The 23,204-nt window shown below is 43.0% G+C and overlaps 1 protein-coding gene across 2 annotated transcripts in view; it reads left to right on the top strand.

The window, feature by feature from the left end:
* Nucleotides 1–3,063: 3,063 nt before the first annotated feature.
* Nucleotides 3,064–23,204, top strand: part of VOPP1 (VOPP1 WW domain binding protein) — a 64,368-nt gene continuing 44,227 nt past the window's right edge. The window contains exons 1-2 of one of the 2 annotated variants that reach the window (XM_051799441.1): nt 3,064–3,464; nt 6,911–7,021. In XM_051799441.1, the coding sequence (XP_051655401.1) occupies nt 6,926–7,021 (96 nt within the window). In that variant the 5' untranslated portion in view covers nt 3,064–3,464; nt 6,911–6,925. The remainder of the gene's footprint in view (nt 3,465–6,910; nt 7,022–23,204) is intronic. The other variant, XM_051799442.1, reaches the window with a different exon arrangement.

Below are 23,204 nucleotides of genomic sequence, written 5' to 3'. Positions count from 1 at the left end.
ACTATGGAATTATTACTTTAATATGATGGACAAATATCTGACTCCATCAAGAAAGCCTGAAAGTCACAGGGTGTGAACAGTGGGGCTGTTCTTTGGGAGCCCAGGTAGGGTAGCTTATAGATAATTACTCCATCCTTCATTTCTTAGCATATCTGTTAAATATGTTATAATTTCTTGTAAATGGTGTTTCAAGTGGCCACAGATTTCTAGTGTGCTAGTATATAGTGAGCATGGTTACCATGGACTCTCATTTGGCGGTCTCAAAGTACAGTCCAGTAAGCAGTCATCCTGTTATAGTTTAGTGAGTTTTACTTAATGTCACCAGTTATGGAAAACTGACCTCTTCATGCACTTTTCAGATATTAATGAAGATTGATGGATGTATTAAAATACTAAAAGACAAATCGGGTTACATCTTTTTGATCAGTGCCTCTCAGCTCAATAACATCCTTCCACAGAAAAACTAAGTTGTAGGAGGTATAAACTTTTACATTATCATTGGAAATAGAGCTACTACGTCTGGATCATCCCTCTAAACCTCCACAGACACTTACTGAAATATAATTATTTAGGATGAAGGCATTGGTGTTAATATGCTACTGAATTTGGAGTAGGTTGTTGAAACTTCAACGAGTCCTTAGTCGTGTTTCATTTAAAATCAATCACAATGAGTAGTTAGTGGTGCAAGTCATGAAAAATATTTAGTCCTTATTCTGGGAAGTTGGACAATAATTTAACTATTATTCTGCCAAGAGATACACCTTTGTTTAAACAGCTAGATAGTTAGAAAAAAATGGTATTCTTTTTTTTTTTTTTAAACACACCCTGGAAAAACAAATATCTTTGAACAAGATACGGAAGCTACAGAAATATAACATTATGTTTGTCTTGGCTAGTTATTGCTGCATTCATGAATATTTTTCTTACCTGTTTTTAAATGAATAATGCTAGTGTGGTTTCTCAACAGATACCAATTATGATTTTGAAAGGCTTTAGATATTTACTGAATATTTTATGTAATTTAAAAGGGCTTTCTTTTACTTACTGACAAAGGTTAGTACCATTTACATAATTATAAAGAAAAAATTCTCAAAATATATTTGAGATGATCCAACTCTTAAAATACAGAGTTTAGAAAACAACTATGAATTTGGCTAATTTTTAATAGCCTGTGAAGAAAGCAGTGGAATATTTTAATAAAGACAAAATTGTAGTCATTCATAATTATTTACAGTTCATGTGGGGAAGCACATGAAAGTATTGTATTTGTTTGTTCATAATAAAGTTGTTACCTACTTCACACACAGCCTTTGTGGAATTGAGTATTTCTCAATAGTATTAGATTAGAAACAACTGTTTCAACATAAACAAGAAAGCGTTCAATAAAATCAATTTATAAGTACTATATTCTTTAAAAATATTCATCAGTCTTGGTTCAAAATAAATAATGTCTAGAGAATACATGCATCTATATGCACTGTGGGTGCCCCCTAGGAATTTTTATATCTGTTACTCAATTTGAAAAAGAAAAATTGACAGAGGAGTAGCAGTCTCAAAAATAATGTATGCTTTTATGCTTCAGGAAAGAGAGGTGGCTGAGTAAAAGAAATATGTTAATATTGGCACCTCTACTGAGAGAAAGATGGCAATATTATTGAAAAATGCCTAAGATTCCACAGAGAAGAAGGACATTAGGAATATTTCAGCTGTAGTACAAGCCTTGATCAGATAAAATAAAGCTTCATTACTCCTACCGCTTCTGAAACTATTTTATTTTATTTTTAAATATATATATATTTGTTTCTATGCACAGATTCTGGGAGGTCTGGAGTCATAAGCTCTGAAGAGAGACTGGAATCAGGATGTGAAGGAAGGGGCTATTTTCTACCTAGGGACCTTGCCTCCAACAAAAGCCTTATCTTATTTCTCTGCTGTGTCACCATGTCATGGTACATGTGCTCTGCCTGTCTTGCTGTCAAGCTGCAGCACACTGGATGGAAAGTGTTCATTTATTGCCTAGGTCAGGAGATGGTTTATTCCTAGGTCAGGAGATGGTTTTCCTTTTTCAGCTTATCTTGGCCTGGAAAGAATTTTATAGCATGGGATATCCACACCCTTATCTAGGCTAGATAATAAACTATGCACTAGGATGCATATACTTCCAGACTGTGAGCCTTCCACTTCCTCCAGCCCATTGCTTCAATCTCACTCTTGCTAATATATCTGTTGGTTAAAAACAGCAGTACTTTTTCCTAGCTTTTCTTGCCCTAGCTGAGAAAAAAAAAAACACCAAAACTAATGCTTTATTGGTTCTCAAGCTAAATTCAGTAGTGATGTGTGTGTTAATAATTAACTGAAACATATTTTACAGCTAAGCCTAGACACAAGCCTACTGTTCCCCCTCACCAGGCTGACGGAGGTAGCACCTCACAGAATCACAGAAGCACAGAATGATTTGGGTTGGAAGGGACCCTCAAAGATCATTCTGTCCAACCCCTCTGTCACCGGCAGGGACATTTTTCACTACATCGGATTGCTCAAATCCCCACCCAACCTGGCCTTGAACACTTCCAGGGATGGGGCATCCACAACTTCCTAGGCAATCTGTTCCAGTGTCTCACCACCCTCACTGTAAAAAATTTCTTCCATATGTACATATAATATAAATCTACTCTCAGTTTAAAACCACTGCCCATTGGTCTATCACTACAGGTAAAAAGTCCATCCTCATATTTCTTATAAGCCACCTTTTGGTATTTGGAAGGTTGCTATGAGGTCTCCCCAGAGTCTTCTCTTCTCCAGGCTGAACAGCCCCAACTCTACCAGCCTGTCTTCACAGGAGAGGTGCTCCATCCCTCTGAGAATCTTTGTGGCCTCCCCTGGACTCACTCCAGCAGGTCGCTCTCCCGCGGAGGGGAGTCGCCCCCGCGGAGCCCGGTACCGTCCCCTGGTGGCAGGTGCGGGGGCAGGTGCGGGGCGCTCACCCCACCGCCCCCTCCCGGCCGGGCAGGGCGCGGGGCGGGGCCGGGGCGGGCCGGCTCCGCTCCCCGCCCTCAGCCGCGGCGGGGTCCGGCCTCTTTGTGCCGCCCGCCCCGGCACCGAGCCGTCCTCCGCCTCGCCTCGACCCCGACTGCCGGCGGGGACCGGCGGGTCAGCCCACCCTCGCCCTGCCGCGGGGCTTCCCCGCCTCCCTCCCCGCCCCGCCGGCGCTCTACCCCGCCTCGTCAGTCTGCCCCCGGCGTGGGCTGCTCGCCGCCCCTTCCCCCGGGCTGCCCGTCATCCCGCCGTGCGCGCCGCTGCCTGGAGCTCCCCCGCCGTCGGGGATGGCGGGGCTGGCAGCGCCCGTGCGCGCCTGAGCCCGAGCGGCGAGCCCGCCGCCGCCGCGGGAGGAGGAGGAGAAGGAGGAGGAGGAGATGAAGCGCTTCCAGCCTGGGGTCGCGCTTCTGCTCTCGCTGCTGTGGGAGGTGAGATGGGCCGGGGAGGGGGCGCTGCCCTGCGGCAGCCCTGGGTTCGCTCCGGGGGGATCCGCTGTCGGTCTCTACTTGGAGCTGAGCGGCCGGCGGGGGGAGGCTGCAGCCCGCACCCAACCGGGGGGTGTGCGGGGGAGATGGTTTATTTTGAGGTTAATGCCTTTGCCGGAGAGGGGTGGCTCCACTGGCTCTCGGGCAGTGTGCGGTCAGGAGTGCGTGGGAACGGCGGGGAGGTGCGGGCCGGGCCGGGCAGGGCTGGGCGAGACCCGGCGGGGCTGCGCTGCCCGCGGGGGCTGCGGTGCGGTGGTTTACGGGCTTAGCGGCGGCCGGGCTCGCCTCCTGTCCAGTGTCTTATTGCGGGATCAGAGGAAGATTATACGCGGTGTGATGGAGCAGAGTAGCGCGGGAACCGTAGGCAGGGGCACAGGCTGTTGGAACCTGCCCGTTCCCAACAGGCTGGCTGACTCTCCAAGGGATTCGAGGAAAGTGCATCTCTTGTTTTCATTTTAAGTGTCCTTTCGTGGGCAAAATGTCCATTGCGGGGTAGATAAGAGGTGCGGCGGCATCAGCTCAGGAGGAACCGTGGCGGCACCGAGCAGCGTGGTTAAACTTCTGGGAAAGCCTGGGTAGCACGGCTGTCATAGTTACAACAAACAAGAAATTAGGATTTTTCATTAACTGGAGTAGGTATTTGTCCCACGCAGTTACGGAATCATAGAATAGTTCGGGTTGGAAGAGACAAAGATCATTTAGTTTCAACTTTCCTACGATGGGCAGTGATGCCACTCACTAGATCACGGGATTGTGGAAACCAGCTCTTTTTTTTTCAGCAGGCAGGTCCACCGATGTTTTCTGTTGGCGAGCTATCACTTGGTCTTTGGTTTAACCTTGGGGCTGTGATCGGGCTGGGGGGCCACCCTGGGACAGGTTCATGGCGGGCACGCTGCCATGTGCAGCTCCCGGTGACAGCTTTGCCAGCGTGCTGGAGTCATTGCCAGGACACGTGCGGTGGCAGCGTGCCGGGGTGACTTCGGAAACACCAGTGGGCTTGTTTTAGGTACATCTCTACGTTTATAAAGCCCAGAGGCGGTGTGGCTAAATATGTCAGAGGTGGAGAGCTGTGTTGCCTCTGTGATGGAGCAGTTTAGACAGAAAATGAAATATTTCTTTTTAAAAAGCAGCATACCACCAAACCCATACATGGAAACTAGGATACTGGCTGTATAATTATTGCTTTCGGTAATGGATATAATTCATGAAAATTATGTTTACTACATGTTTATGCCACCTACGTAGATGAATGATTTCTGATGTGTTGCCTACTATGTCATCCAGCATCATCCCATTAAAACACTCAGATCAAAATCACCACTTAATGTAAATAAATGTAACTCTTTACCGGTTAATTGGTCTGCATCTCGTTACCCCGGCTGTAAACCTGGCCCTGATTCTGGCCCACAATTGCTCTTGACTCTGCAGAAGCTCTTCAGAAAGCAGAAATAGCAAAATGTCAATTAAATGAAACGAACACCACCATCTCCCTGAGGGATTCTGTTCATCTGAGACTGTGAAAGGTTTCGCCCCTCCAGGATCTGTTTGATTAGATGTCTCTGGTCTCTTAATGTGTATTCTGCTGAAAAAGATCCTTAGTGCCTGAAAAAAGTAATTTGCATAAATCCTCTTTGGATGTAGCCAATGTTGCTGTTATTTAAGCTTATGTACTGGTTTTAATTGTGGAGTTTTTTTCCTTTTAATCTAGAATGTTTGTTTTGCCATCTGGTTTTGTGATTTTTTTTTTTTTTTTTTGGAAATGCTTAGGATGCCTATTAAAATGAGATGCTATGTAAATAAGGTTGTATTCTACAGGAAAAAAAGGCCCAGAAACAGGGTGTTGGGGGTTTAAATAACTTAAACGGAGACATCTGGTTGTTTTGAAGGTTTTTGATATACGAAACTTTCACTGTCTTCTGCACAAAATTCTGTACTGGATATTATCTGAAATAGCATTGCTGCAATTGTTTTAAATCTATTTGCAGCTTCAATATGATCTTGGTTATTATTGAACAAAGCATGAGCTGAGGAATATGTTTTTCATTCATCATTTTGCAAAAGGCTTTGACTGTTACCCAAATAGTATGAAGAGGAAGCCATTTAGTCCTTCAGAGCAACTTACGAGTTTACTGATTCTAACCAAGTTTTCCTTGGTTAAATTACACAAAATACATGTTGCAAGATGTTCATGTATTGTCTGTTTGTATGCATGCAAAAGCACTGTTTCTGGTTATGTTGATAAAAGGAATAAACTGCTTCACAAGTAAGCATACATCAAGCTCACGGTGGGTGTGAGTTTGGATGTGGGGAGCATGTGTGTTTGTGGCTTTCAGGTTGAAGCCTAGTCGGTAGCTGACTGTGCCAGGTTCCCATGAGGAAGTGATGGTTTGCTGTTCCTGGTTTAAAGGCAGAAGGTTCAAAAGAAGGACTGAGGGGCAGGGGAAGGCACTTGCCATGTGCTGGTGCGTCATTTCACAAAGGTGACTAAAGGCATTGCTATCAAAGCAGGATTTACACGTAAGAAATTGCTGGCTCTTGGTGGTAGGGTGCCAGTCCTTTCTCTAGAAGAGCTTGAGATACACTAATTACAGAAACACTCAGAGCACTGTGGTGGTAGGAGAGGTAATTAATTTTGAGTTTTCTGGTTTGATGAGGGTTTTTCACTGTAACCACAAAGACCGTGATGGAAGAAAAATCTCCAGCCCCAGGTTCCAGGAGACTCTGCTCTGAGAAGACCTTGCTGGGGGAGAAAAGCCAAAGATGCCATGAGTTTTGCTCACAACGTAATTGCAGTTGAACAGTTTAACGAGTAAGCCAAAATGAGGTGGATAACTTGACAGGTAATTTTGGTTCCTGCAGGAAGAAATGAAGACTGTTGAATCTTTATCTGTCATTTTCAAATTAATTTGGCTACTTGGAGGTAGCAGTGTGTTATTAACTGCAGTTGCTTGAAATGCCCTTTTCCACACGGAGCTTGGATGTCTGGTATACCAGTGGTACCACGTTATGTGATTTCAGCATTCACAAATAACCAGTGGTCTTTCTAGCATGGCTTTTGGTTCCATCAGCAGGACTGTGTTTTGTCTCAGTTGGCTCTCAGGTTTATGGAAACCTTTGAGGAGGTCCTTAAAGTGATGTCTGTTTTGGGTATATATATCAAGATTTTCTGCTTCTGTTTTATCAGTGATCCCAAGGGCTTTGGCTGTCTGAGCTTAAATGTGACTTTAATGAATAGTGATATCTTTGGAATGGGAAAAAATAAAACTAAGTAGGCAGTCCCCCCACCCCCTTGATGATGAAGCGAGCTTATTTTCAGCCTGAATGAGGGCATCAGAGTGTCTCTGTGGGGCTTACTTCTCAGACTGAGTGCTCGCTTTCTCTCCTACCAGCTGTAGAAGTGTTGGATGGAGGAGAGCTCAGTGGCTGAGACTCAGCTCAAGGATGTGGAAGCTGAACAGAGCTGTTTCAACCCAACAGAGGACCCTGTCTGTGCTGCAGTGGTAATAAAGGTGTTTTATTGTTACTGCTGCAGAGTCGATTGCTGGGTAACCTCAACTTCCAAAATAATTTTAGGTACCTAAGCCTCCGGTTGGCCCATATGTTGTGTCCAGAGGAATCTAGGAGCAAGTGTAACTGAATATTTAAGTCAAGATTTTTAATGGTCTCGATTAAGATAAACTGACACCTACAGTAGTCACTGTAGGAGGTGTGAGCTGTGGGTGAGAATCCCTCTGCAAAGGTTTCCACCTGGCTATCCAAAATCGAGAATATCACTTTCGGATATAGCGGCATTGATATTTCTGCACACTGAGTTTCTCATTACTGAGAATTCTAGTGTGGATGCTGATGGAAACTGATAATTGGATGGTTGAAAAAGGTGATCAAATTAGTCCTTTTCTTATTAATTTGTCAGATGAAAGATAATGCATAAGACCCAAGTGCCTTTTTTAAAAGAATAAGAGAATGGACATGTCATAGGAACAGCAAAGTGTGTTATCTTGAAGGAAAATTCAAATACTCCCGACAGTCTGTCATACAAGATTTGTTTAAATAAAAGCAAAGTTGGCTGGTGCTTCTCAGTTGGGTAACTGATGTGTTGAGCTTTTTAGTATTATTTTTGTAAGTGGACTTCAATAGGACAGATTTTATCAAATCAGATAAACCTAAAATTTCTGTCCTTCCTGAAGAGGTTTGTGTTAGGTTTGTTTGTGGTTTTTGTTGTTTGTTTGTTTTTTATAAATCCTTGTAGGAACAAAAACATTAAGATCAGCAAACCTACCATTCTTAAAGAAAAGACCCACACATTTTGATCATAGTAGGCACAGGCAGAGTTGAGAAAGTTGTGAGGATTATGGGGACCACCCTGCCCACTGCATCTCCTGTTTCTGGCATTTTTTTCTATCCATTAGCAGTTGGGTTTTCCTTTATATATATGTGTTATAAGAATGTATGTACCCTTGAATGTATGAATGTGTGTGCACACCACGATTGTTGTCTCTGATGTCCCTCTCTGTGGAAGCCCACTAATACTGTCCTATTGATGTTTTAACTCTTGTGGGTGTTGTGTCAGTGGGGGTTGGGAAAGAATAAGGGGAAAAGTCTATCCCGAAAATTCTGCAAGAGAACTGTTGACGTAGATGTGTCCTCTAACCCTCTCCTGCTTTTTGGTTTTAGCTACATAATGCACTTAGCAACTTAAACGATTTTTGGTGGGCTTTTTTCCTTACCCTCCTCTAGCTGGTTGCAAAGGAGCTCCTGCGTTGCTGAGTGAAGGCAGGAAAGAGCTTAGTTATGATGTATAGTTTGAGGATCCAACTGGTGCTGGCAAGTCTTCCCTGTCTCTTGACAGCAGGGAGATGGGCTGTGATTTCCAGGCGGGAGGACTGAGCTTGCACACTTTTCTCACTTTGCTCCTGCTGAGGAGGAGACAAATTCGTGTTCACTGTGGGAAGGGAACGGTGGCTGAGTGCCATTTATATTCTCTAAGGGGAGATGCAAATAGCTGTGAGATGCAGTGGGTTTTTTTGGGCTTAGTTGGTTTTTTGGGCTTTTTTTTGTTTAAATTAGAAAAAGCATCTATAAAATCTGTTTATATTTTTTACGGCAGTCAGAAATATTTGTCACTTTCCGTTATGCTATCTCCATAAAAGGGAAGTCTTCTGACTCTCTTTTCTCTTAGTACTTTCCACTCAGCTAATGAAGGTGGCTGAAAGGATGTGTTAAACTTGACCAAAGCAAGCCTTTAGACTTCAGGTGCTCTTTTAAAAGGGCACCTTTTTAGGGTTTAGCTAAAGTCAGTGCAAAATGGCTCAATGGAAACTCTTTGGTTTAATACAAATTTATTTTTGTTTACTCCACTGGGAAGAGGCTTAGGAAAACCGGAATGAGTATGCCCATATATAGGCTTGCTGTGGTCATATGTCTAGGCTGAGTTTACAGGCAGGAACAGATTAATGCTTGAGCGTATGCTACGTAATTTAAAGTAAAAATTTGTATCTTGCTGGGACTTCAAATTTGTTGTGATATAAAGTAAAATCCATATGAAAAATCATAACAAAAATCTAGCACATTTTACTTTTTGGGTCTAATTTTCGAAGATGCTGTGTTGCTTTGTATCCTCAGCAATGCAGCTGTTTCCAGAGTTTGTTTTGCTGAAGTTTTTTTTTGAAATCTTGTTAGTTTGTTATGGCAAATATAAACTCTCTTTAGACTAGCAGGAGGCAAAGCCTTTTTAAAACAATTGTGTTTTCTTTGCCTGAATAGTGCTTTTTGGAAAACGAATCTTAGGTCTATCTGAAGTCTGGTGACACAGCCTGGGATCTTGGGCATTAAATAGCACTTTCAGGACAAGGGAGAGCTAAGGTCTTAAATAACGGACATTATCACATTCCCCTATATCAGTATGGTAATATATGAGACGGAATGCCATGCCTGGTATTTCAGGAGGGTGTGAGAGGGGGGTCTGGGTGCGTTGAATGCTTTTTTTTTCCTTTTTGAGAACAGTGTATCTTGACAGGTGTCTCACATATTAAGTGAAAGAGTTTAACTGGTGAGTTAAAAATGTCTTTCTTCTCAAGTGTGTCTTCAACTTCGTGCTAAATAGTTGTTAACTGAACCTGTGTTTTAAATAGCTCAGCTAAAAAATCTCTTCCTCTTTCTCAATGACTCAGCTTTCAGTCTGGTAAATTTTTAAAAGGAAAGGAATTGACAAGAAGTGTTTTCTAGTCCATATCTCATCCAGTGAAGGCACAGGTTATTGCTGGCGAGCATGGTCTTAATCCATTGTTTTATGATTTCCCCAGGTCTAGTGACCATGCAGCCACAAAAGGATTGTATCAACCCACTGATGCTATGAACAAGTAAGCCACCAAAAAGAGGATGGTGGGGGGGAAAGCATGAGGCAATAGTTTTCCATTGGTTCAGCAGGGGTTTGTGCAGTGGTTGTAGTATCACGAAACTTGCTGCAAGGGAGGAGGGGGAATGTATGGCTTGGAGCAGGACTGTTCATTTTGGTAGCACACCTCTTGTTTCAATACATTAGGTGTTTCCTAATGGAAATCATAAAATCCTCTTGTTTGGAAAAGACCTTTAAGATCATTAAGTCCAGTGGTAAACTTAACACAGCCACATCCACTGCTAAGCTGTGTCCCTAGACAATACAAAGGCAATCATGCAGACCTTTTCCATAGTCTGCTAGAAGGGAAAACTAGCAGAGTCTAATTTCCCTCACTCTGCCCCGCCACCCCCCCCCAAAGATGCCATTAGATGAGACTAACTTCTCCAGATGATGTCCTATCATTTTCCCAAATTGCTTGCCAAGTGTCTCTCAGAGCAGAAGTGCTTAACCAGGAGCTAATGACCTCCCCAGCCTTTCCCATGTGTGGGGTGGGAGGGGGTCATGACTGGAGACTGTCCTTCTGGAGAAGGTCCAGCATCAGTTGCAGTGTGAGAGGGACCATTGCGCTCGAGTTCAGCCAATAGGAAACTACAAACACAGCAGTCTTCTGCTGTACACTTCACTCCATCACTCTTGTTTGGAGGTCTGAAAGAAAAAACCTTGTCCTTTCAGTGGAAGTGACTGTGAAGTGATCTGGGCCTTAGTTTCAAATTTCAATAGCATTGGGAAATGGCCATTTGTGAAGGCTGATGAAGAGGGGTGGTGGGAGTGTGCCTATATTCCAGCCCTGGCTGCACTCGAGCCCTCTGTAAGCAGCTCATCCTTTCCAGCTGGAGTAGGAATAGTGGTATACCAGTTGGCTTGGTCTCTCACCTCTGAAACTGATAGGCATCATGCAACTAAATAGCTGGCAATAGTTTTGAGGATGGGTCCTTCCTTCTCAGGTCTTGTGCTGGTGGAATTAGAAGTGAGGATCATGAACCCCAAGTATGCAGCCAGTACCTCAACAAATCTGTCTAAGGCAATTCCATTTAATGCTTTCTTTATGCCTTTCTAGTTACATGCATTCCAGTCCATTTGGATCTTCCCTTAAAGCATGAAGAACTGGAGAACCTTGAAATGAAATTAATATGAGAGGAATGTGGACATGTGGGAAGGTGGCAGGAATCTCACTGACAGCAGACTGAAGACCACAGGCAGTGTGTGTTATACTTGATGTGAGAGGGGTGTTTTGTTGCACATGTTCGTCCTCATGGGGCTAAATGACTCTACCACCGAAGGCAAGACGATGCTTTTGTAGACCTACTCTGGCTTAGCTTGGTCTTGCCAGCAGTGACAGGCTTGTGTCACTTTATGGTTAAGACCAGATAGTGTGCCTGCGATTTTTTTTTTTTTTTTTTTTTTTTTTTTTTTTTGCTGACAGAGTTGTGTCTTTCTGAATGCTTGTCTGTAGATGTAGGTAGACCAGCAAAATTATTTTGTGTGTCCTGGTCTGAGTCTTTTTGGACAAGAGAGTCTCCTTGTCTAACCAGAGAAGTCTGGGTGTTTATACATTGCTGGTTTTAGTACAGTCCCTTTAGTGTCAACACAACAGATTGATATTCAACTGTGCAGTCTCATTTAGCTATGACAACAGACAGTGTAAAGGGTCTGTGCCTGGGGAATTGCTCAGGTTTAACTCAGTGTTTTGTTTCTCCCAATATCATTAAATCTCTTCACCGAAGTGGATAGAAAACCTGTAAACGTAGTAAATTCCTTTCTGCTTTCCTCATGATATATCTGGAAAGCTGGAGCAGGCACTTCTCACTGTAGTGGGTGACTGTGTGCTTCAGCTTTTGATGCAAGAACCAGGTAAGGATGAGTCAAGCAAGTATTTTCTTTCATTTCTGCTCCTTGGGGAGAAAAATGCATTGCTTATCACTGCAGACAATTATCTCAATACCGGTGTGAGATCCAAGAATTCACTACTGACTCTCTTACAGTGTGAGTTCCCAGCTCAGGGCCCTACTTCTCTGCTGCATTTGGAGCCAGGAGTTTAACCCAGTACGGGAAGGGTAATGGGTATAAAAGTTCATGTTCACTTGTTCAACTGTCATTAAGTTTGACAGGATTTCAGTCCAAAACAGAGGAGGACACATGCTGTCTAAATATGATGCTTTCAAATGGTCAGATAGTTGTCTAGCCTAAAAAAAATAAAAGGATGGGAAGAGGAAGAAGTAAGAAGTTTTAGGTCTACTTTTACATGGTTTGCTTTTCTTTTATGCTGACATAAACTGCTCCTATCTTGAGTGTTCTCTTGCCTATCCCAAGCGTATATCCCTAATGATAATCATGATTTTCAGTGGCTGAGCAGCAAAGGTGCTGAGGATGCCTGCTGATCCTGAGCTGTCACCATGGGTACTAACATGCGCAGTGGGGTTTGGTGTCAGGGACCCTGATTGTGCTCTGATCTGCTTTTTGACTAAAGCAACTCACATCTCCTGGCTGTGATACAGAAATAATAATAGCATATGGGATTGGGTTAAACCTCTTCAGAACTGGGTCATCCTGTAGTCTGAGATAGTGTAAGATAATATTAAGCTGTTTCAATATTTTTTTTCTGTAGCTGAAACAGTAGTGGTCTCTGTTCCCCAACTTGTGTGCTGTGTGTCCCTGCATAAAGCATATTGTGTTACACTAAGGCTGGGGGTTTGCCTGCGTATTTCTTAGGATGACCTATATATCTAGGAAAGTTAGGGAGCAGAGGAGGTGTAAGTGCCTAATAATGGCCAGGTACTACAAGTTGCATAATCTTGAGAAAAAGTTAAGGCAGATGCCTTGGGTTTGAGTGTCGGTTGGAAGTGGCGAATTAAGATCAAAGTTGTTAGTCTGTTCTGTCTTCTGTTCCCTTGGTATTTACAGAACTATGTCTTTGGTTTTCAGCAATGTTAATACCTTGTTCTTGAGCAACTTCACAGTTTGGGGCTTTCCCATAATGCCAGCACCGTGCAGCTAGCAGAACTTAATGCTGAACTTGCAGCATGGTGGTGGAAAACTGTTTCAGGATCTGCAGATGATCTATGGATCTTGGAGCTTCTATTTTCAGAAGTCCAGGACTTAAATTTTGTCTTCTCACATGCTGTGGGTAGTGTTTTTGATGCTGACTTCTTAAAACCTCGGGTGAATGTTAGGAAGTTGGGTCTTGCTACACCGTCTGTGTGGCAATCGTCTGTGTAGGTATCTGCACAGATATCTGCCTTCTTAGAAGGCACTGAAAGGGATCCTTAATATGCTGTAGGAGACACATTGGAGTGTGCCCAAAACCTGGCTGGTGAAACTGCCCAGAGTGGCTGTGCTGACCCATACTGCCAGCTCTGTGTGTGCCTGTCACGAGGCACCATGTGGGAACACGTTTAGCTTGCAGCTTCACCTGGCTTTCCCTGTGGATGAAAACCACAGGCATGGCTGTGTCACAAAGCCAGGGGGATTAGGATTAAGCTTGTTTTAATTCTGTAGTAATCTTGACTTCCTATTTTTATTAAAGCCCTAATGCTGGCCCCCATCCAAAGGCAATGGAGACATTCCACTTGCTTCTGGTGAGTGCTGGGACAGGCTGCCTGGAGGGTCCTGGGTGCCTTTGATTTTGGCATCTCAACCAACCTGAGGTGGAGGTGATCTTTGCTCTGTGCAGCTTCTGGAGCACTGTGGGCAGGGATGGTGGTGTCTCCCCTGGGCCGAAGGCACATGTTTATACGTTGCTGGTTCTGAAGGGTCTGGTTGCTGAGGCAGCTCTTGCTGTCACTCACCCGGCACATTCACCCATGGTGCTGCTGGTGGAGCTCTCCTTGAGGAAGCAGCTACTTCAACTGGTTGCGGTCACTGTCCATGTTGCATAAGGAGAAAAGCATTGTAGTGATTATATAAAAGATTATGTAACTGGGTAATTCGGTAATCGCCTCTCTGGTGAATGCTAAGAATAGCCTGTGAATATGCATTTATTTCTGTGATAGCCATCCACAGTGATTAAGTGCTGGAACAGTGGGTGCTGGGCAGTGGGACAGGGTGAAATACTTGTACCTGTGATGTGTGTGTTTGCACTGAGACTCCCCAGCTTCATCACTCCTGTGCTGCTCTGGTGAGACACATTAGCTCCTGTTCCTCTTGCCCCATAGTGTGGTATAACCTGATCTGCAGGTATGGTGAAGGTATAAAACTGCTCTTGATGAGCCTGTGCTAGTTGTTCATGGCATCCTGATGAGGACGTGCAATGCATAGGCAGAGCAGATGACGGAGGTGGGAACGCATGTTGCTTCTCCGTGAATTTGGGCTGTTTCAGCTTTCTCTTGCTTCCCAGAGTATCTGTTTTTCATGCTGAAGTTGCCAGTACCATCTGCCCACAACCCCCCCCAGCCCTCATGAAGTGTCTGTGAGGGGCTGGACAATTCTCAGGGCTGGACAATTTCCAGGACCCTGGTGAGGAGCAAGGACCCTCCCAGGCTGGTTTGAGACAACTGAGAAGACCATGTGTGCTTCAGCCCAGCTCCTACTTGCTCGTGGATTTATTCCTTGCTTACAGAAGAGAAGGTGACTCATGAAAAAATCAGATGCAACAAAGCTGGTAAGAGCTCTGCAGTGCTAATTGAAGTCTTCAGAGAGAAACTGGGGAGGAGATGGGTGCTTTTCCTTGTAGTCTCTTAGCCCTGGGAAGATTGTGCAGGGGTGAGTTAGGGATAGCCTGGGAAAAGGCAGGAAGCTCCATGAGAGGTTGTAGCAGGAAGTGAGCAAAAGAAACTCTGTGAACGCTAATGGTTCATTTGGGAACATCAGTCCTGGCTCTGAATATGTTCCAGCAGTTCTCAGCTCAGCTGCTGGAGTCTGAGTGGCTGCTGGTTTTTGGTGGGGTTTTTTCCTTTTTTTTTCCTTTTGTGTGATTTTAATTTGCCCTCCTGTTCACTGTCCTGAAGGTACAGTTTGCCACCTTTTCTTGTTGCTACAGCTACAATGTCTTCTCTTCCTTGAGTTGCTTTATCAACTCCTCATCTCTAGCTGCCTGAAGCTCAAGCTCTTTAACCTTCCGTTCAAGCTGCCACATAATCCACTCTCCACCTACAGCTCTGACCTGGTTTCCTCCTCCCAGGCCTTGCTCTGGACTGTTGTTCCACCCTTTTTGGCTTAGGATGGCTTTCTTTTCTCTTTTCTGTGTTATTGATTTCATAATTTGCAATAGTTTCCACTTCCTTGGCTGCTGGGTCCCTGTTCACTTTTTAAAGTGCTTTTTCTGTACTTTCCTCTTCTGTTTCTTTTCTAGGCTTTCTGAAGTTCCATCTATGATTCAGCCCTCAGCACTTCCCACATGGGTTTTGCCTCTTCTATAATTTCTTTATTTTACCCTACTTGCAGAAGGAAAGGCCATACCATCTGCACTTAAAAGTGTCTTATAATCCCTTTCTCATGTATTGCAATTATGCGCTGGATACAGGTTAAAAAAATATAATTTAAAATCATTTTTATTTGAAAGACATCGGATTTCCATCCTGTCCCTTTTGCCTGAATATCTGTTTCCTTGCATGCTTTTTCTCCTTTTTGGATGTTAGGCTAGAGATCTGAGGGTTCAGCTTGCTGCTTCACCCGAGAATTCCCTTTGCAGAATGGGTGACTCCTCATTACAGAGGGTTGCCTTTTGTACAGACCCTTTCTCCTTTGTATTTATGCCGCCTCCTTTTAGTAGGATATCAACCCTGGAATGTGCTGCTGTTGCTGTTGGGCAAAGGAATGTTAGGGGAATGTTTTTAATAAACATATGGTTGTTGCATAATGTAGATGGAAAGTAGGCAGAGGAGACTGTATGTGCAGCTCTCTGTGAACTGTAAAGGACAAGGACAGGCACAGCCCATGGATAACATGGAATTATTATGACACTATGTAAATTCTCAGATGCTAAATGGACTTAATTTTTTAGTCTCAAACTACACATCTACAAAAAGATGTCAGTGAAGTTGAGAGGTTTTGTGTAAAAGCATGTAAGGAGCTGTGAGAGCTGTTGTGGGAGCTTCTGTGATGTGAAAACTTTTTAATTTGCAACTGTGCAGATACATTAAGAATAATTCTATCCAGTCTGATAGGCAAGTGTGAAGTAGTGAAAAGATGAGGAAGCCAAAATTCATTTACTGTAAGTTTTTTAAACTGGTGAAGCCGAAATGATATCTCATTTACATCAATTGAGGTATGTCTGTAAACTTCTGCCTAGGATGAAAGAAAAAGATTAATTCTTAGTTTCATTTCGATAAGGGGGCTCAAGGTATGTAAATATGATATAAAAAGATATGAAGACAATTTTTAGATCTGGTGCAGAGACAAAGTACAAGATTTTGCTTTACTTTTGTCTGCCTTACCAATGCCACATGCAGCATATATAATCTGATTCATTTTAGTAGGAGTATTATGTTCTATGTTGTGGGACCTTCAAATACAGGCTTTGACAATGCGGATTGCTAGTTTGTGACAGGAACCCTGGAGTTCAGCTGGAGTGTGCCAGTTGAATCGGACGTGATGGCACAACTCTTACTGGTGGGAAGGAGGATAATGGGTTACATCTTTTGGAGTTTTAACTTGGACCGTAATTGGTCTTCTGTTCCCTTCGAAGAAAATAGGCTGTAAAGATATTAAATTCCTTATGAAGGTTCAAGCTCAGTTAAATAGATTCAGTTAAATAGATTTCCAAAAGCAAATCTGACAGAGGAAAAAAAAAAGAAAAGGGCAGTGTCAACAAATATCCTATTGTCTCTGGAAGTGCCTGATGGAACCAAATTAATAACTTTAAGAAGTTTCCTTTTGAAATGTTCCTGCAGCAAGCTTCTAAAAAAGATCTAGAGAGGCTTGAAAGCAGGAACCCTTTGTAAAAAGTCTTTCCTTCAAGCAAGAACATTTAAACATGATGTGAAGCAAAGACAATTAATACTGGCTTTCCTGATACTGCCTAGAGAATGCTTGGAAGCCTTATTCGCAGTGGTAGGGATGGCACTTGAAATCACACTGTCTGCAAGAGTTGCTCTAGCCCTGCTAATGACTCCCTGGACATCTCCCTGAATGTGACTGCCTTGCTTATGAGGGTTGTAAACAGCTGGGTCTCGAGGAAGGACTGAGATATGACTGTAAACCTGTCTGTATGAACAAATGACTTTTCCGAGGTGCTTGATCTCCCTGTCTATGCAGGCTTGCCAAATTTGTCTGGATCCTACCCTCTCTCAGCCTGGTAGATATTTTTGCAGCCAGTCGATGGTGCGGACATGCCACCTTTGTGCCTGAGAGCTTGTATGTGTGTCAGTTTAGCACAGAAGTGCCTGCGGAGCCAGCGTGATGGTTACAGCCAGCAGGGCTGGTATCCTGCTGCTGGACTGTGTACAGCTTCTGCCTGGAGGTCTGCCAGGACCTGCAGGGACAGAGGTGCTCACACTTGGATACTTGTGCCTAAAACTTGTACTAGAGGTGGCAAAACTACATCATGTACCTGACTTGAATATCTGGCTCTTTAACTGCAGAAAAAAAAATCAACGTTCCATTCTCTTTCAGTGCTTTATGTTATGGAGGAGAAATTCTTTCTTATGATGTCCTAGACTTTGATATATATGCTGTATTCATGGTAATAGCTTCTCCAACTATACATCTTCCAAATTAGATTAAATCTATTTGTGCATTTGTGGTATTTCTTCACGCTTTATTCAAACACAAGTAATCAAGTAAAGAACAAATCAGATGGTTATGGCTCAGAAATCTCTGACAGTACTTAGATTTTTATGGGAAACCAGAATTTTGCAGTTGTTTGTAATGACAAAAAGGATGCTTACCTGGCGCTTCTCACAGAAGGGTTTCCTAGTACTTAAGCAATATTAAGTATGTCGTAGCACGTTCCAGTCCTGTCCAGTCCAGATGCATAGCCGTTGTACAGATGGGTAGGTGGGCAGAGAGTATTGAAAGGGTCATGCAGGGTGTCCGTGGCAGAATTAGAAACTCAAGATTTCTGATTCCCAGTTTCCCACTCCACTATGAAGAATCTGCTTTGACTTCACAGTAAATGCTTTGCAACTAGTCCTTCCATGAACTTCTGAACTTGGGCATTTTTTGGAAGTCCCGTGCAAGATATCTTGTACATGGGGGATGAATCTATCCAGGCATGTGAGTGGTCTGGAGGAAAAGTATTTGGACTGGGACTCTTTTCTACGTGGAATTATCAAATTGTAACTGGAATGTTTGTTCAGTGCATGTTAGTAGTGAATCTGAGATCAATAGATAAATCCAGATTCTTACCCTTAGTGTTTTGATTTATGCATTTGGACATTTACCACTGAACTGTAGTTGTATTGGGATTGTATAATACACTTAATGACTTTTGATAATCTCATTAACATCAGACTGTTAGTGATGGCAATACTTATTTGGGTAGAACATGAATTAACAAAAGTGTCTACCTGCATCTCACCTCTTTGGATAACTGACTAAATTTGTTTAAGTTATTTTTGTCTTCTTACTTCTGCAACTGAAATACTGTAGGAACTAACGCCTGCATGTGAGTTTTTTTGTTCTCTCCCTCCCCCCTTTTTTTTAATCATTCATTGAAATATGCGGTCCTAAGACTGCATAAAGTTTTGCAAAATTGGGTCAATGCCACTGAGTAGATTTAGTCAAAGTAGAAATAAAAGCACATGAAAACAGTTTCAGCGCTTTCAAAAGCTGCTTTTAAGTACTCCCAGAAGCTAGGGAATTGAAAGTCCAGGTTTACAATATGTGATCAGAGTGAAACTTTTTTCTGAAAAGCTTGGCATTCTCCCAGGGTGTGGGAGGCCAGTTTTGTCTCCTTTGTGTCCTCTGGATAATTTGAATTCTATCCTTCTTCTCCTGGAAGAGTTCCTAGCCTGAAAGAGGTAGGGTATACTAGAATTGATTTATGTCAATTGTTGACATTATCCCTCTTCTCCACTTGTAAAGTACAAAGGAAATACGCACCAAGCTATGTGGAAAGCTACACCATAGCTCAGTGGTTGAGATACTCTTTGGAGAGAGAGACCTGTGTTTGCAGTATTTGTTCAACTTATGCCCTTTCAGAGACTGAAGAACATAGAAATTCAAAGACAGAAAAGGTTGACACGTTAGGTCTATTGGTTGCAATTAAACAGCCCGGGCTTGACTTGGGAAGTGCTTACATGACGAATTTGAGGAATCTACTTGGGTCTGTTGGAGAAGGGAGTGATTCTGTCCTTGCTGCTTTTTTACGCAATGTCTCCCAAAGTTTGCTACTATCTCCTGATAGAGATAGGATGCTGGTGAAAATAGATCTTTGCAGTTATATTTATGTATTTCAGGTAAATAGGAACACCACCACACCACAGGAGATGCTGTCTCCTCTGATCAGCTGCAGCTTAATGTTTGTTCACTTCCGAGAGAGAGAGAGAGAGAGAGCTGGGTTGGGTGGATCTTGACTGCAACGTGACAATTGCTACTGTTTCCTTTCCCTTACCTCTCTTCTGCAGATGTGTCGTTTTGTACACTTAATGGGTGCTGAAAACCCCAAAGATATGTTTTAGTTTTGTTTTTGTTTTAGGTATTTAGTAAACATGATTTCAGAACCCCAAAAATTACATTCTTGTACCCAACTCCTCAATATGATTGGATTTCTCAGAAGATTTCTGTTGAAGTTTCAGATCAAGCTGGCAGTATCTGGAGTTTACCTGCTGCTACATATTTAATTCATATGCTGATATGAAGTATTTATATTTAATAAATAGCTCATAAAAACCTGTCTTTCCTCCTTTTTTCTATGTTGAGAGCACCTCGAGGTGGTGCCATGAATGTTGTTGCACATTCAGGCAAGGACTGGCAATACAGAAGAGATGTATTTCAAATAATCACCATTTCTTTCCAATAACTAGGGAGATGGGAAAGTGGTACAGTGAAAACTGCAGAGAAGGCAGTGCCTAATATGCCTTTTCCAACCTTAAAGACTATTGTAAAACAGATCTGTATAACATTTGGGCTTAGGGTGTTGGTAGTGTCTTTTCTTTTCAGATTTTTTTCAGGGTTGTTGTGTTACTGACATTGCTGTGCCAGTTCACGGTACCTTCCTCAGCTCCTTCCTGGTAAGGAATTCATGCTGAGGCTGATTTTGAGACTGTCCTTTTCCTTAAGGCAGCCTTGGATACCTTTTTCAAGTTCTATTTATATGATCTGATGAAATGTTCCTGGCACTGGATGTTTAATACATAAAGTGGTGACTTTATATGTTCCTGTCTAAGTCTCTCATATATGTGCTGCTCTAATTGGTTTATTTGAGAGGTTTTTTCCTAATATTTCGAAATAATTCAATGATTTAAATTTTTTCTGGACTGGTTCAATTTTCCAATCTTATATTTCTCTGGCTGGTGACAGGGCTGGCAAATTAGGATTGATGTAGCACTGGCCACCTCTATTGTTGAGATGCCATCCAAGTGCTCTGTGCAGTGAAATTAATAGAAAAGAAACAGTTTTCAAATAAAAGCATGCATATCAACGACATCAATCCTAAACTTTCTTGTACCAGTGTATATAATTGACACTCTGGTTTTCCTGTTGCACACTGTGGATTTAAGCTCACAGGAAACCCTGTGTCTTCAGACTGTGATCCCAATTTTATGTGCATAAATAGTGCTGGATTGTACAATGTCCCCTGAGACTCCCCTGTTCTACTGTCAGGCAGACACAGTGCAGGCAGGCCTACACATATGCCTTGCAAATAAGCCTCAAGTCTGACCCAGAGGGAATACATCTGTGGGTGGATACACAGCCTAAGCTTCTACCTCCTCAGTGCTTTGCCCCTCAGATGGATCTGTTGGCAAAGTTGAGAATGAATCCTGGTGATGCGGATGACTTTTTGTTGTTTGGTACAGAAGAATTTAGTTTTAACTGTTGTTTAAAAAAAAAAAAAGCTACTACTTTAGAGCTTGCCTTATGTTAGAAATAATAATTTACTTCATTCGTTTCTTCATATATTTAAAGATATTTTTCCAACCAGTGTTTTTGTGTTATCTGCTATACTTTATAAGAAGCGATATAAAAGTATGACCCCATGGCTAAAGGCAGTGTCACTTAGGAAAGTGGGTTTCTGCTGTTGGCTTTGCTGCTAGACCTGGGTACATTTCTTTGATTTTTGTTGCATGTTTTTCTTTTAGCACTTAAGAAGTGATCGACTTCTATTTATAGGTAGTCTTGGAAGCTATGGATTTGAAACCATAGGGAATACAGATAAGTTTGACTGAACTGCTTTAATTGAAAGCTGGGTTAAATGAAACTGAGCAGATTCTACCATTAACAGAGGTGAGGAAGAAGGATTTCTGATATCCTTTTAATGAGTACTAAGCAGGATGACCAAGTACCACAGAATTGTTGCTTGCCATGTAACATGTTGGTTCTCACATCAAGCAATGCTCTCTCTGACTATGGGCTGAGGGTCCTCTCTGTTAGTCCTCTCTTTCATGGTGTGGGTGTTTTTTTTTTTCTAATGAACTTAAAGGCCTTTCATGAAACCTTGTTTTTAAAAAAGTAAAAAATCTGGATATCGGTTTAATTCCTTCTACTGAGAAAGATGAATTTCTCAGTTTCCCTTTGTTTAATGTCCTTGATCAGATCAACTTTCTTCTTGGCCTGAAAAGCCTTAGGCAGTGCTTGACTTGTGATACAGTTAGGACTGTACCTTAAGGAGCCACAGGCATTGCCATTAAGTGGTCTTAAACTCTCTTCCATCATTTGGAGCCAGCTTAGGGTTAGGTTGTTGCTGCACTTGCCCTGCTTCTTATAATGGCTGTTCTCCATTGGTTCAGGTGTTTCTGCTATAGTAGTTCCCATAACATACAAGTCAAATATTGTGTTACAACACTTAGAGGTATCTCTGTTGCAATCTCCACCGCTCGTCCCTTTGTACCAGACCATAGGGTATGGTTCATAATGCAGTGAACTTGCTCCTGCTCCAGTTTGGATCTATCCACAGACTGCAGTTCCTTAGAGTTGTATCTGCTCCAAGTGCAGCCTTATCTATGAGCCGCAGTTTCTTCAGGGGCACCACCCTCTGTGGCATGTTCTTATCCACAGCTGCTTTGAGATGCACCTGTTCCAGTGTGGCCTTTTATCCATTGGTCATAATCCCTTCAGAGGTACGCCTGCTGCAGCACAGACAACCATGGCTGCAGACACTCTGGGATGTACCTGCTCTGGCATGGGCTTATCTACAGCCACAGACACTCTGGAGTGTTCTGCTCTGGTGTGGACTCATCCACGGGTGACAGTCCCTTTGACTTGAGTTCACATGGGAATTCCAGCCTGTCCAGCCCGGCAGCAATGCCCTGGCCATCTGCCAGCCCAGGCACATTGCCATGGCTGTTATCAAAATGTTCCTGGGCACAGCAGAGGAAGATAAGCAGCAGAGCAGTACAGGAAGTAGCTAAAGCAAAAAGCAGCCAGTAATGAGCACAGACATACAGTAAAGCAAGAAAGCCTTGCAAGCACAGGAGCCTGCTGGTTAATACCCAAAAAGCAATAACAGCTATAAATTTCACCTAGCCCATTCCAGTCTAACCTGTTGTTATCTCAAAATGTTCAAGTCCCAGGCTGGGAGCCGAAAAGGAGGGTTGCGGTTTAACTCTGGCTGGCGACCAGGCACCATTCAACCTCTCCATCGCTCTTGCCCGGTGGAATGGGGAAGAGAATCAGAATGGTAAAAGTCAGGAAAAACATGGACTGAGATAAAGACAGTTTAACAGGCAAAGCAAAAGCTGTGCACACAAAGCAAAACAAGGAATACGTTCACCACTTCCCATGGGCAGGCAGGTGTTCAACCATCTTTGGGAAAGCCGGGCTCCATCACTGTTACTAGGGAAGACAAAAGCCATCACTCTGAAGGTCCCCCCTTCCTTCTTCTTCCCCCAGCTTTATACGCTCAACATGGCACCATATGGTATGGAATATCCCTTTGGACAGTTGGGATCACCTGTCCTGGCTGTGTCTCTTCCCAGCTTCTTGTACACCCACAGTCTCCTCACTAGCATGGCATTAAAAGAAGCAGAAGAGGCCCTGACCTTGTGTAAGCACCAGCTCAGCAGTAACTAAAACATCTCTGTGTTATCAACACTGTTTCCAGCACGAATCCAAAACTAGCTACAGTGAATCAAATTAACTCTACCCCAGCAAAAATCAGCATACTTCATCGTGATGCTTTCGTGAAAAGAACCCTCAATAAGCTACTGCATAGACCCATCCATGTGTTATATGTGGCTCTTTGGGAGGTG

This window comes from Manacus candei, unplaced genomic scaffold, assembly GCF_025592945.1.
Source record: "Manacus candei isolate 608988 ecotype Guabito, Panama unplaced genomic scaffold, ASM2559294v1 h1tg000049l, whole genome shotgun sequence".
In the NCBI taxonomy this organism is placed as follows: Eukaryota; Metazoa; Chordata; class Aves; order Passeriformes; family Pipridae; genus Manacus; species Manacus candei.
This window is presented reverse-complemented; position numbering and strand designations above follow the sequence as displayed.